The sequence below is a fragment of the Coenobita brevimanus genome, chromosome 65 (genome assembly GCF_032717465.1).
Source record: "Coenobita brevimanus isolate Jiangsu-jjx chromosome 65, ASM3271746v2, whole genome shotgun sequence".
Classification (NCBI taxonomy): domain Eukaryota; kingdom Metazoa; phylum Arthropoda; class Malacostraca; order Decapoda; family Coenobitidae; genus Coenobita; species Coenobita brevimanus.
The window spans coordinates 36,282,577-36,296,437 of record NC_137018.1 but is presented as its reverse complement, the minus strand read 5'-3'; the positions used below and the strand labels follow the sequence as shown (position 1 = coordinate 36,296,437).

The 13,861-nt window shown below is 42.4% G+C and overlaps 1 protein-coding gene across 1 annotated transcript in view; it reads left to right on the top strand.

Annotated features, from left to right (window-relative positions):
- LOC145404968 (protein O-linked-mannose beta-1,2-N-acetylglucosaminyltransferase 1-like) overlaps positions 1–13,861 on the top strand; it is a 181,520-nt gene that overhangs the window by 131,382 nt on the left and 36,277 nt on the right. The window contains exons 9-12 of the mRNA XM_080276473.1: positions 1,398–1,530; positions 1,776–1,928; positions 5,491–5,667; positions 13,257–13,391. Coding sequence (XP_080132599.1) covers positions 1,398–1,530; positions 1,776–1,928; positions 5,491–5,667; positions 13,257–13,391 — 598 coding nt within the window. The remainder of the gene's footprint in view (positions 1–1,397; positions 1,531–1,775; positions 1,929–5,490; positions 5,668–13,256; positions 13,392–13,861) is intronic.

Here is a 13,861-nt window from a genome sequence, read left to right as displayed (position 1 = left end):
GCTGTATTATGGTAGGTGGGAGTGCTAACCATCCACTCACTTGATACAGTGCTACTCTTATGTGCCTGCCCTTTCCTTTCTTCCTTCATTCTTGCCTCCCTTCCTCTTCTGTCTTTCTTTCCTTTCTTCTTTCCTCTTCCATCTGTCTATGGATGACTCTACACTGAGTGACAAGCCAAATGGTTTTCTGTACACCAGGAAACCATTTACTATGCTAGGTGGTAACCATATTTTCAAATTATGGCACCTGGTGTTTTAGTGGGTAATTACGGTTCTCCAATTGGAATGAGCCGATGGAGGTTTATATCCAAGTGGTGGTTGGGGTTTATCATTCTCGTAATGGCACTCAGGGATGAGTGAGGCTGGTCACTCTCATCTTAACCCTTTTATGTTTATGGGTGCAGTCCAAATTTCACCCACTCATTATCATTTAACTCAGGCTGCATCTGTGCACATTTCATCTGCTCATTACCATTCGATGCAGGTTGCGTTGAACAAAATGACCCCTGTTTTCTTTTCTTTTTTATAGAATGATTTTGCATCCATTTCTGGGTGAGAACAAAGCACTACTTGTGTCCCCATGTATCCCTCTGCCACGCTAAACCCATGCAACACCCACTGTTACCCCACTGCCCCAGTCAGTGTGCTACAAGCCTTGCTCGAGCATAATTTCATTTTGTGTTCCATAAAATTGGCCCTGATTGACCTGAAGTAATTCTTTATACACCAAAATGTAGCAAAATAATTCCCTATAACTTTTTCTCAGTATCTTTTACCATAAAATTTATATTTCTATGAGAAAAACTGAATTAAAGAAAAATATATTAAGGCATAAATTACATTCAGCTGATCTTTTTTCAACACCATAAGCAAGTACATTTATTCAGGATTACAGTGAAAAAAAATTACGATTGTTGAAGCATAAATAAGGATGTGAGGATAAATTGTTAAGAACTATTGAGTGTGTGAGAATAGCTCGGTGACGGGGGGTCTCTTATCTTACAACACCATAAGTAAGTACATTTATTCAGGATTACGGTGAAAAAGAAATTTGATTATTGAAGCATTAACAAGGGTGTGAGGATAAACTGTTTATGAACTATTGAGTGCCCAGGCATAATGTGGTGACAGGGGGGAGGGGGGGGGGTCTCTTAGTGTGTGGCCTCGGGTGCCGAGGCCTGCGTCCCGAGTACTCACTCGCAGTAGGACTTAGCCGGTGTCGAATGGTAATGAGAGGGTTAAATGTCAGAACCAACTTGCCAAGCCCCAGGCTTCTATCCTCCTCATGGGCCAACACTGGATTAGATAATGAATGAATAAATTGATGTAAATTTGTGCAACTTATCAAAAGACATAAGACTCAAACTACCAAATCTAAATAAAATTCCCACTTACAGGCTATCCCAATGTGTCATCACGGCCAGACCTGGCATATCGTACAGAAGACTTCCCGGGTCAGGCCTTTACCCTTCGCCTTTCTACATACTTTAATCAGTTAAAACCAGACCTCCAGCGCTGCTGCAATAAACCGTAAGGCTTTCCAGAGTTTGTAATTAAGACTCAGAGAGAGTTACAGAGGGAAGTTTGGCTATAGTTTAGATATGGTATGTGAAGGACTTGTAATTTAAGAAAAGTTGTATAGTTGATAGTGAAAATATCCCACCATACAGATTGCTACCTAAGCTGCTTTTGCTTCTTAAGAAAAGTTTACTAATCATTTGTTAATTTTACCAGTGGGATATTAACTGTATCACTGCATATTGTTTACCAAACAGAGGTTGGATGGGTTGGCTTGAAATTGGACGTTGGGAGCGGGAGGTGGTGGTGCCTGATGTTTCACGGGTGTTGCGACGTCCAGTAGGGTCAGATCTTGATCCCCCCACCCCTCTCATATCTGCACTCTTCCATCGACTTAGGGCAACAAACTTGTAAGTATGTTTTTCTTGTAGGAAAAGAAATTTCTTTATGAATGTAGATTAACCATAACTGAAACCTCAGATGGCACATAACTGAACTTCAGATTGATAAGAAACCTGTTGAGAAGGAACACTGCATTGCCATGACAGAAAAGCTTGTCAATCACAGTGGTCAGTGAAGCTATGCTAATCAGGTGTATCCATGCTAATCATGTTCATTTATATGAATCAGATGAAAAGTGTTGCCCTTGTTCTAATCATGTTCATTTATATGAATCAGATGAGAAGTGTTGCCCTTGTTCAAGACCTGAGATACTATCTTAATCCCTACTTTTAACCCACTAAAACATATCCCGCCAACCCAAGGTTGTTGGTGCCAACGGTTTTGGAGAAATTGACCATGGTGGCAGTCAGATGTGTGCCAAAGCAAGAGGTGCTTAGAATCTCTCAATACAATCTGGCTGGCTACCTTTGGAACTGAACTTTGGATTGTGCAGTATTTAGAATATGGCTGTTTTCTGAAGGGCTAAGGATGTGAGTTGGGATATTATTGGTCTTACCATGATCAGAAGACCAGGTATTGTTGTTTGATAATCACATGTACAGTAGGGTACAGATGCAGAACAGAAAGAACATTGTATAGGATTATTTTTACTCACTAACACCAAGGTGATGGTATTGATGAATTCATTTAGCATAAATGAGGGTATCTGGCCCAGTTATTAAAATAATGTATAAGAGAACAAGATGAAGACCATCCAAGTATGTTCTCCAGCATCAACCTGTGAAGATAAAAGTAAAAGTTATATAGAGATGTAATAAAAGTAGTGAAATATCAGAAAATCTGTAATACATTTGTGTATTTGTGATAGAGGAGACATATGATAAATAAAAAAGTAGGCTTGAAAAGGGTGGGTGAGAATGCCATTTAGGTTTTTAGGAATGAGTCACCAGAATGATAGAAGCAAAATTATAATTGAATACAGTATATAGAAAGAATAAGGTGATGAATATTGTCTTCCAGAACAAAGAAGGTGGGAAGTGGAGTTCAAAAGGCCCATATGATGAAAAATACTGTACAGTAGATAGATATCATCCTTCCTGACATAGCACAAAATGCTTAAAACTATCACAGCAGTGAACAGAGTACAAGGTCTGTCCAAAAAGAAACCAAACCATTAAAACAGTGCACCAACTAGCAGGCATAGCGTGCTTGCAATGGGAGCACTGTTTAGCAGCAACTTTAAGCTTTAGTCTAACTTTGTCTGCATCATGCCATGTCACTTAGTCACTGAGGTACACGTGCTTGAGTGAATGTGTGTTTAGTGCTCCTGGCGAATTTTCTTCTATCTCTTTTATATGAAATCTGCAACTTATTCAGGGTGGATTTCAACTGGGGAGGGAGGGGGGGGGGGAGTTGACAGGGGCCAGGTCTGGAGAGTACAGTGGTTGAGGGATACTAGTTGTCTCATGGATCACCAAAAAGTTATGGATAAAGAGCAGTGCTTGAGAAGGTACATTGTCATGGTGCAGCATCCAGGTTTTGTTAGTCCATGCCTCAGGTTCCTCTTTCATACTGATTCCCCCAGACACTCTAAGATGTTCAAGTAACACTTTTTATTGACTGACCATGTGGAACAAACTCATGATGAACGACACCCTTCCAGGAAAAAAAAAAAAAATATCAACATCACCTTCATATTTGAGGGACTCTGACATGCCTTTTTTTTTGGTTGGTGTGATGACCTTCCCACCTGCTGTGATGGCTGCCTTTTTGTTTTGACATTGTAGCCATACACCCATATTTTCATGACGTGTTCTGACATCTTCCAGAAAGTTTTCATCAGCGTTCGAGCAATCAGACATCTGACTGGATTTGAAACGGATCTCTTTTTCCATATAAATGTGGCACAAATTTTGCGGCAACACGATGGATCTTCAGTTTTTTGGTTAATATCAGATGCATACCTCTTCTGAAACTCCAGACATTCAGGCAATGATTTTTGCAGATCTCAGCATGCACTTTCTCATCGTGATTGTCAATTGTTGTCATGGAAGGCCGTTCAGATTTGGGATCATCTTCAGTGGATGTTCATTCCGATCTGGACCACTGGAACCGCTTGTGACATTGTGTACAGCTCAAACAATCCTCCCTGTAAGCTTGTTGCAACATCTGAAAAGTCTCCATAAAATTATTTCCAAATTTGAAACAGAAGTTCATGCAAAACACACAGCTCTTCAGACACCTTCATTGTTCGGCTTGCAACAGATTGCGAAATTGCCAAGTGCACTAAACACATGTTCACTCAAGCTTGTGTACTTTGATGACTAAGTGACATGGCATGATACAGCCAGCGTTAGACTAAAGCTCAAAGTCGTCAATACTCGTTGCTTCTGTTGCGATCACGCTATGCCAGCTAGTTGGCATGCAATTTAAAAAGTTCAGTTTCTTTTTGGACAGAACTCGTAAATGTAGGAAGTAATTACAGAATAGTGAGAAGTCAGATAACTAGATATCAGAAGAAAGAACGACAGACTGATATGAAGGCAACTTTAAAACCATCTTTCTGTGAGTGAGGAGACAATATAGTTTAGTATAATAGTGCAGATTCAGCATCTGCAGCTGATGGATTAATTAGATGACAGGACAGAAAACTTCAAGAGAAGAGTTAATGAAGTAAAAAAATAATAATAATAAACAAAAAAAAATATGGAAAATGGATACATTAGGGTAGGGGCATGAAGGGGTTTTGGGATCTGAGTGTACTCACACATTCTTTCCCTGTGACACGTTAGAAAGTAATGAGAGGTTTTACGATGTGTGGAGATAGGTACAGAATGTTTAACGACAAGCACTGGATTGCTCACTTTTACACATGCAAAGGATATTTAACTCCATAAGTCCTATGGCATTTTTCATTATAATCGATCCACTACTATTTCATTTTAAAGAACCTAGAAAGGATGTCTTTCTCTAGTAGTGAAAGGATAACTGAAGACTACACTGTATATCTGACTCCTCCAGAAAGAAAAATTCATTCATTCATTTCATTCATCATTCAGTCCTAGGTTGCCCCATGAGGAGCGTAGGAGCCCGGGGCTAGGCAAGTTGGTCCTGACATTTATGATGAGAGTGACCAGCCTCACTCATCCCTGAGTGGCATTATGCGAGCAATAAACCCCAACCACCCCTTGGATATAAACCCTCACTGGCCCAATCCGATTGGAGCTCTGCAATTGCCCACTAAACCAAAATTTGGTTGTATGGTTACCACGCAGCATAGTAAATGGTTTCCTGGTGTACAGGAAACCATTTGGCTTGTTACTCAGTGTAGAGTCACCCAGAGGCAGAAGGAAGAGGAAAGAAGAATGAAAAATCTCTCCAGAAATGAATAGCATCATGCACATATAGCAAGCGTAAACTAGGAAAGAAAAATGTTACCAGAGTGAAGGGGTTATGAAGTACTGTAGAGCAGAGTGTGAATTAACAGTTCTTATCCTTACAACAGATCTCTGCACTGCCAGTTGAGAGCATTCTACCTTTGTGGGCTGAACTTATTGTTGTCATTTGCAGGGAGATGAGTGCAGTTATTAGCAACACAGAGCTGCTGCTGGTGGATCGTTACGAGAATTATCTGAGTCAGCTTCTCAATTCTTCGAGCACCAAAACTCTCACCTTCACTCATTCAGCCCTTACTGATTGTGCAACTGCCTCCCCTACTGCTGGGCTCAAATTGCCTGTTCAGGACAAGTGAGTTGAGAGTTTAGAAATGTCTATCTATCTATCTATCTATAGCCCGACGCCCTAATCCCGCAAAGGGTGGCCGCAGACAAAACGCCTCCAAGTCACTCTGTCACCCACCATTTGACTCCCCTCCCCCCAACTCACCCCCCCCTCCCTCATATACCTCTCAACTCCATCCCTCCACCTCATCCTCGGTCTACCCCTCCCTCTCCCTCCCTCCACCTCACCTACATACACCCTCTTAGTCAGTACACTTAGTCAGGTTTATCCCTCTTCCCTGAAAAAGGTAGGTATCAGAATGAGAGGAATGCATTAGTTAAAACCTTATTGTTCAGTTAGCTAATGTTGTATGAGCCCATTATAACATGGGTTCAGTAGGCATTTATTGCCAGACTTTTAAGATTTGAACCTTTGGAGGGATATTTATCATTAGCCCAAGTCCAAAACAAACCTAAAAAAAAATATTCCTATGTAAAATAACACAAATTGCTTCTGTTTACAGATAGAAGTTATGACAGTTCTTCAGCTTGTAGCTGATTTAATGTGAGATATGAGCCATGAGGAGCCTCTGTTGTACAGTGGTAGAGTGTGCATTTTTGCACACTGAAGAACGAGGGTTCGCCCCCACCAGGGTAATAACTTTGGGAGCATTCTTCAAGCCAGATACTGACTGGCCGGACATAAGGATTGCTGTGGTTGAACCAGTGTCACATACTATAAACTATGCTTGCATCCAGTAGGCTTGTGCGGGCAGATTACACTTGGTTCACAGACTACACACATCCAAACTCATTCCAACGCAACAATCACACTTGCAAGCACTTCTCACCCTACATACAGTACCAGACAGCCTAAGCCACTTGGTAGAGATATATAGGCTGTATCATCCCCACTTCGGTAGAGATAGGCCGGTCCTGCAGTGGAAACTCAAACAGCTGATGAGATGAAATGAGATGAGCCATGAGAGGTTTGCTCAAAATTGATTTTGCGCTAAATCTAAATGTTATTTATATTATAACCTGTCATAACATAACTCCATCAGATACTTTGGGTTACCTGTAGTCCATTACCAGTACAGTATGCCATTGTTTTAAAATGAGGATGCATTTGAAAAAATCCATTGCAAAACAGTTTATCATAAACTGAGCCAATTATACCATTGGTTCAGTGGGGTTACATTTTTAGGCCAGGGACACCTACCAATAGAGTCTAAAAACAAGTTTCCAGCTCACCTAAACTGGTTGTTATTTCATGTCACTGCACTTCACTTGCTGCTTACCATCAAAAATAAGTCTTAAAAACATGTTTCTAACTCACCTAAACTGGTTTTTATTTCAATTCATTGAGCTTCATTTGTTGCTTACCGAAAAAAATAAGCCTAAAAAAAAAAAAGTTTCCAACTCACCTAAACTGGTAGTTATTTTAATTCACTGCACTTCACTTGCTGCTTGATCTCAGCCACCACACTCCTGTTCCATCATGGATGCAAACACACCGATAATGCCATCTTAGAACAAACAAATGACTGTAGATTTGCATAAGGGTGATCGTATGAATGAAATATAGCGATCGTATATTGACCAGTGGGGCTTTGCATGGGATTATATTTGTTGTATGAGTGAGAATTCTACCATGTACTGAAGAAAGGTCCTAAATTTTTTGCCATTGTAAAAGCGATTTATCATATACCAGTTCATTGTTTAACCAGGGTCTGCTGGTTACTAGATGAGCACAACCCTTTGGCAATTAGGGATTTTTGAAGATGAATGATATTGTCATGATTTTTAAAAAATTGTTACATCCTTTCTGTTATCTGTTCCCTCAGGTGGAGTCTGAAAGCGGGAGAGTGCAAACTTATTCACTTACATTGATGAAGCTTGTATTATATATTAGAGGTGTCACAATTCTTCTATTTATCTATCTATCTATTGCCAGACGCTATAATCCCGTAAGGGGTGGCCATTTGACTTAGAGTTATTTGTTTTACGGGGAGGGGCACTAACCCACTTGTTGACATGTAGGGAGCACGAATGGATTGGTTATATGGTTACCACCCAGCATTGTAAATGGTTCCCTGGCCTACAGGAAACCATTTGGCTTGTCACTCAATGTAAAGCCACCTGTAAAGGAAAGAAAAGCAATAGGAAGTGACAGGAAAGATGGGAGAAATTGGAAGAGAGGAGGGCATGCACAGAAAAAGAATGATGAAGGCAATCACAATTCTTGTAATTGTAAAAATAATGTATGTGGGTCGAGTGCTAGCGATATCTCAGAGGAAGAACTGGCGCTTTTGAGAAACGAAAGACCAGATTATTATTATTATTATTATTATTATTAATTACATTGTCTGCTGTTGGTAGTATAGTGCAGTTATGATTTATGCCAAAACAGTGTTGAGACATCTGCAACCAGGTCCTACTGATGACTGCTTAATTTCTTGCCTGGTATAGATCAGTGACACTGAGTCATTTCCCCCTAAACCATGTTTTATTAACCTGCTTATAGGCCACCAAAAGAAAAATATGGATTATCCTTTCACAGTGAGTGGGTCCTCCTAAGCTGAAAAAATCAATAGGTGATAGCCAACGTAAAATAGAAAAGATCATTGTAAAAAAAATGGATTAAGTGCAAGCAAGTAGTAAAGAGATGTGCAGCTACCTTTTGTGTGTAGGTAGGATACTGAGGATATATAAATGGATGAATGAACAGGTGTTCACGCTGATCCTGATGCCATCACCACTAGCACAATTACAGCAGCAGCATTGTCGGGTTTAGAGGGTATACCAAGGAATGTTCTAAAAATTCCATATACAGTATGGATTGAATAGAAGATGGGAGAATGGGAAAAATGATGGAACATCAGTAAAGCTGTAAGGTGGGTGGGAGAAGGCAATAGGTTTATACTCTGGCCATAGCATGGGCCGAACAGGGTAGTACTCCCGAGGGGAATGGGAATGCTGGTGATAGGGAGAGCTGGAGCTCCTGTTTCACTAGCTAGCTAACCATCCCCCTTTGCTGACCTTTTCAGTGTGACAGTAACATGGAGAGTAGACCAGCATACTCTCCCAAACATTTCCTCTAAGTATCAATGCACTACAACATTTCACACAACGTATCCCACTACGTTACAGGGGTTGGCGCCAGCAAGGGCATGCGGCCAGAAAACTTTGCCCCCGCTACCTAGTGGCGGACTTCTGGGGGGAGGCGTGGCGTGGGTTCCGCCAGCATAGATCGTGGGTCCAGGGCGAGATGGGGCTCAGGCCTGTGCTAGAGGGTACAGGGCGTTGGGGTTCCCAGGCTGCCGCTTCCGCCCAATAGAGAGGGACCTGAACCTGGGAGTAGCGCCCCAGGAGGCTGCCCTATCAGTGGGTGTATAATGGCGGGATAGTTGCAGTGCCAAGACGCGCTTGGAGGGTGTCCCTGCAGCTGTCCTGGCGGGGTGCCCCGAGGCCACTACCACAGCCACTGGTAAGCTGGTGGGCTAGGGGTCCCAGATCCATTGCCTGGACCTGGGACTGTGCAGTGAGTGGGACCTGTGCTGTGTCTGTCCCCCTTTATTAATACTGAAGATGACAAAACAAAATAAGTTTCAAAGCAAGCCTGAGGACAGTAAATCACCCATGGGGATGAGGGTGGGTTCATGGAATGTGGGAAGTTTGAGGGGAAGAGCAGGGGAAGTCGTTGAGGCATTCAGTAGGAGGTGGGTGGATGTGGCGTGTTTGCAGGAAGTCCGGTACAGGGGTGGATCAGTCAGAAAGATTGTTGGGAAGGACTGTTGCTATAAGTTGTTTTGGCAGGGGGGGACAGACGGATATGGAGGTGTTGGTGTGATGGTTGCGGAGAAATGGGTGGAATATGTTATGAATGTTTTGAGAGTAAGCGATAGGATATTGGTAGTGAAAATTCTGTTGGGAAGAAAGATAGCTGCGATTATATTGGCATATGCTCCACAGGCAGGATTGGATGAATCAGAGAAAGATAGATTTTGGGATGATTTAATATGTGTAGTGCGTGGTATGCGGGATGATGAGATAGTGATTTTGGGAGGGGACTTAAATGGTCATGTAGGTGAAGCAGCACAAGGTTATGAAGGAGTGCATGGGGGATGTGCGTATGGTCTAAGGAATGCAGAAGGGGAAAGGATACTCGAGTTTGGGGAGGCAACGGATATGATTGTGTGCAACACATATTTTAGGAAAAGAGACAGTAGGTTAATTACGAGTGAGTCTGGGGGAAATAGCAGTCAGATAGATTATTTTCTGGTTAGGAGGGCCGATAGGAGGTTAGTGAGGGATGTTAAAGTTATAGGAAGTGAGGAGTGTGTGCAGCAGCACAAACTGTTGATTTGTGATATGGTGCTTAAAGAACAAGTGATGAAAAAGAGGACTTACGTACCTAGGAGGAAAATATGGAAGCTGAAAAACCAAGTAGTAAGGGATGCCTTCTATAGCGAGTTGAGGAGAGTGGTGGCTGAACAGGGAGCTGTAGACAGAGGCGTTAATGAACAGTACAGAGCCCTCAAGAACAATTTCTTGAGAGTTACTGATGTAACATGCGGCTGGACAAGAGGACCACCAAGACATAAAATAACTTGGTGGTGGGATGAGGGTGTAGAAGCTGCAATTAAGGAGAAAAGAAGGCTTTTCCGGGAATGGAAGAAGGGTGGTAGCAAAGAGGAATATTTGGCTGCCAAGCGTAGGGCTAGAAGAGAGGTATACAGGGCAAAGTCTGAGTCACAGAGACAATTACTTGATAACCTAAATCACGGGGAAAGGAAAAATATATTTAGGGCGGCAGGTCAGGTGAAGAGGGATAATCGGGATATCATAGGTGAGCAGTGTGTGAAGAATGATGAAGGAAGGGTAGTGGTGAACAGTGAGGATATTAAAGATGCATGGAGAGAGCATTATAACCGGTTGTTGAATGAGGAGTTTGACTGGGACAGGGAAGGTTTGGAGCCAGCAGATCCAGTGTCTGGCCCTTGGCCTTTGATTGATACTGCTACTGTGAGTGAGGCAATAGGCAGGATGAGGGTGGGGAAGGCAGCAGATGTGTCTGGGTTGACTGCCGAAATGTTGAAGGCCTCAGGCGATATAGGGGTGAGTTTAGTCACTGACCTGATAAATAGGATTATTTATGAGTGTGTTGTCCCAGATGATTGGCTGAAGAGTGTAATTGTTAATGTGTATAAAGGGAAGGGTGATGCCCTGGAAAGAGGAAATTATAGAGGTATAAAGCTTTTAGATCAGATAATGAAGGTAATGGAGAGAGTTTTAGAAGGTATGATTAGAGAAAGAGTGAATATTGATGAGATGCAGTTCGGGTTCATGCCAGGTAGGGGGACCACTGATGCCATATTCATTGTTCGACAGCTTCAGGAAAAATATATTGGTAGGAGAAGGGATCTTTATTTTGTTTTTGTTGATTTGGAAAAGGCCTTTGACAGAGTCCCTAGAGAGGTGGTGAAGTGGACAATGAGAAAGCTTGGCTTGGAGGAGTGGCTGGTTAGGGTGGTTATGGCCATGTATGTGGGTGCTCACACCCAGGTGAAAGTGAATGGAGATTTAAGTGATGAGTTTTCCGTGAATGTTGGTGTGCATCAGAGGTCAGTCTTGAGTCCCATGTTGATTATCATGGTACTTGAAGCCCTTTCACGTGACTTTAGAAACGGACTCCTGTGGGAGTTGTTGTATGCTGATGATTTGGTGTTGATTGCAGAGAATGAAAGGGAGGTGGAGGAAAGGTTTAGGAAGTGGAGAGATGGTATGGGGCAAAAGGGTTTAAGGGTAAATGCAGATAAAACAAAAGTGATGATATCTAGAGTTGGTGGCGGTACTGTCAAAGACGAGGGAGAGTGGCCATGAGCAGTTTGCCACAAGGGCGTTGGGAGTAATTCCATCTTGTGCGGTGTGTGTGATAAATGGGTGCATAAGAGATGTAGTGGTATCAGAGGTAGACTGCGAGATAATGCTGATTTTATGTGTACGGCGTGCCGGGGTGAGCAGGTGGAGATTGTCAGACGTGAAAGGATTGAACTTGCTGATGAATCTCTTGAGTGTGTGGAAGAGTTTTGTTATTTGGGAGACATGTTGTGTGCTGGAGGTGGGGCTGGAGCTAGCTCTGTGGCTAGGGTGAGAAGTGGTTGGAAGAAGTTCAGGGAGCTCTTGCGTCTCCTGACATTGAGAGGGCTCTCCCTACGTGCTAAGGGGTCTTTGAATGCAGTATGTGTTAGGAGTGTAATGCTGTATGGCAGTGAGACCTGGGCAGTGAAGGAGGAAGATATTCGCCGGCTCAGACGTACAGAAATGACAATGTTTAGGTGGATGTGTAGTGCGTCCCTGCGTCCAAGGCCTGGAGGGGCTGGGTTTACAATGGAAGAGATGAGAGGTAGGATGGGACTGGAGTGTATTGGTGTGGTGATGAGGAGAGGTAGATTGAGGTGGTTTGGACATGTGGAGAGGATGGGGGATGATAATTGGGTGAGGAAGGTGAGAAGTGTTAATATTGGGGGTGGGGTTATGAGGGGTAGACCGAGAAAGACATGGGATGAGGTCATTAAGTGTGATCTTAGGGTTAAGGGACTGAACAGGGAGGCTGCAATGGATCGTGCAGCGTGGAGAGCCGCCATTAGGTGACCAAGGCCGACACATGCAAGCATGTTGGAGCCTTTAAAAACGAAACGAACGAAACGAAACGAAACGATACAGAGGTATAGCATGAGAAATAGTAAGATGGTAGGTTAGGATGAAGTGAAGGATTGCATTTGAGTTGGGATGTGCTCCTCATGGAGCAACGTAGGATTGGATGATGGATGGACTTTTTTTTTTTTTTTTCCCCCTTACAGACATGTATTATAGCCTTGTAGACAGACATTTTTCATCCTCCCATTGTAGTTCTACTTTCATGTGACTGCACTTCATAACTCAGGAAACCTTTTCCCATACTGAGTGGTAACCACATAACCAGCAAATGGATGCCTGGTGGTCTTGTGGGGTAAAGCACACCACTGGATGTATCCATTACTGATCCAAGTCTGAGGAATGATTGTGCCTTACTGGTCACATACTGTTACCTGGCAGTGAGCAACTGGCCATATCGAGCAGAAATGTCTGTACTGAGTAGCCAAGCCTTAGTCCATAACCCATGATATATCAGAAAAGGATTGGATGATAGATTAGTCGGGTGGGAGGGTATACAGGATTGGGCATGAATTCTGATTTTTCTCCAGTGCTTTGAACTGTACAGAACCTGAAACATTACAGAGAGTATGGAATTCAAACTCTGTCATCTCTGTTCCTTCCACCCAACTTATCCACTTGTCACAGTGACTTGGTCACATGATGATGGATGCGTGGATGAGGATAGATAAATAAATAGATAGGCTTAAGAAAAGTAACAAGCTGCATGTACTCAAGTGAAGAAACATAGCCTTGATGTAACAGCACTATCTTTTGCTCTATTGTAACAAAATACAGCAATAGGTATCTAACTTGGTTTCTGTTTTCCAATCTTCCATCCATTTTCTCCCCTTATATTTTGCTTCCCGCCCCCTCGTGTTGTCTATCCTTCTCTAAATGTGTTGCCTTTCCTCACAGGCCAGGAGTATATGTGCTGCCATACAAAGAAGGCGACTTGGTTGGCCTGAGTGGGATGAAACTCCTCTGTCGATGTTTTGGTCTCTTCCATGAAGCCAGCTCACCTCCCAGGGGACTCCACCGTGGTATCCTTAGGTGGGGCATGTTGTGTTGCTTTCTAAGCAGTATAAGTGCTTATGATGTAGTAATTTTCTACTACATAATCTTTAAAAATAATGCAGTATATATATATATATATATATATATATATATATATATATATATATATGGTAGTGAATATCATTGTTTTCTTGTGTAATGCAAACATGTATCTACAGATATGATTTGTGTCTAGTTAATGCCTTTCATGAGACTGTACAGTATTAAATGCCTTTGAAGTGGAGTCCTGATTAAGGGGGGAGTGAATGAGTGTGTGGCCTGTTTAATTTGTCAAGCGTTTGGCAAATTCATTTTCTGTCAGTCCTTTTCTTGCTCACTGGATCCTCTTTCTCCCCATCCTCAGAGAGGAAAAGAGGTCTGGATGATGATGATGATAATAGTTAATATGAGTGTCAAGCAGTGTCATTTCATTTTGTTTGTTGACAAAGATTTCAACATGCTTGCAT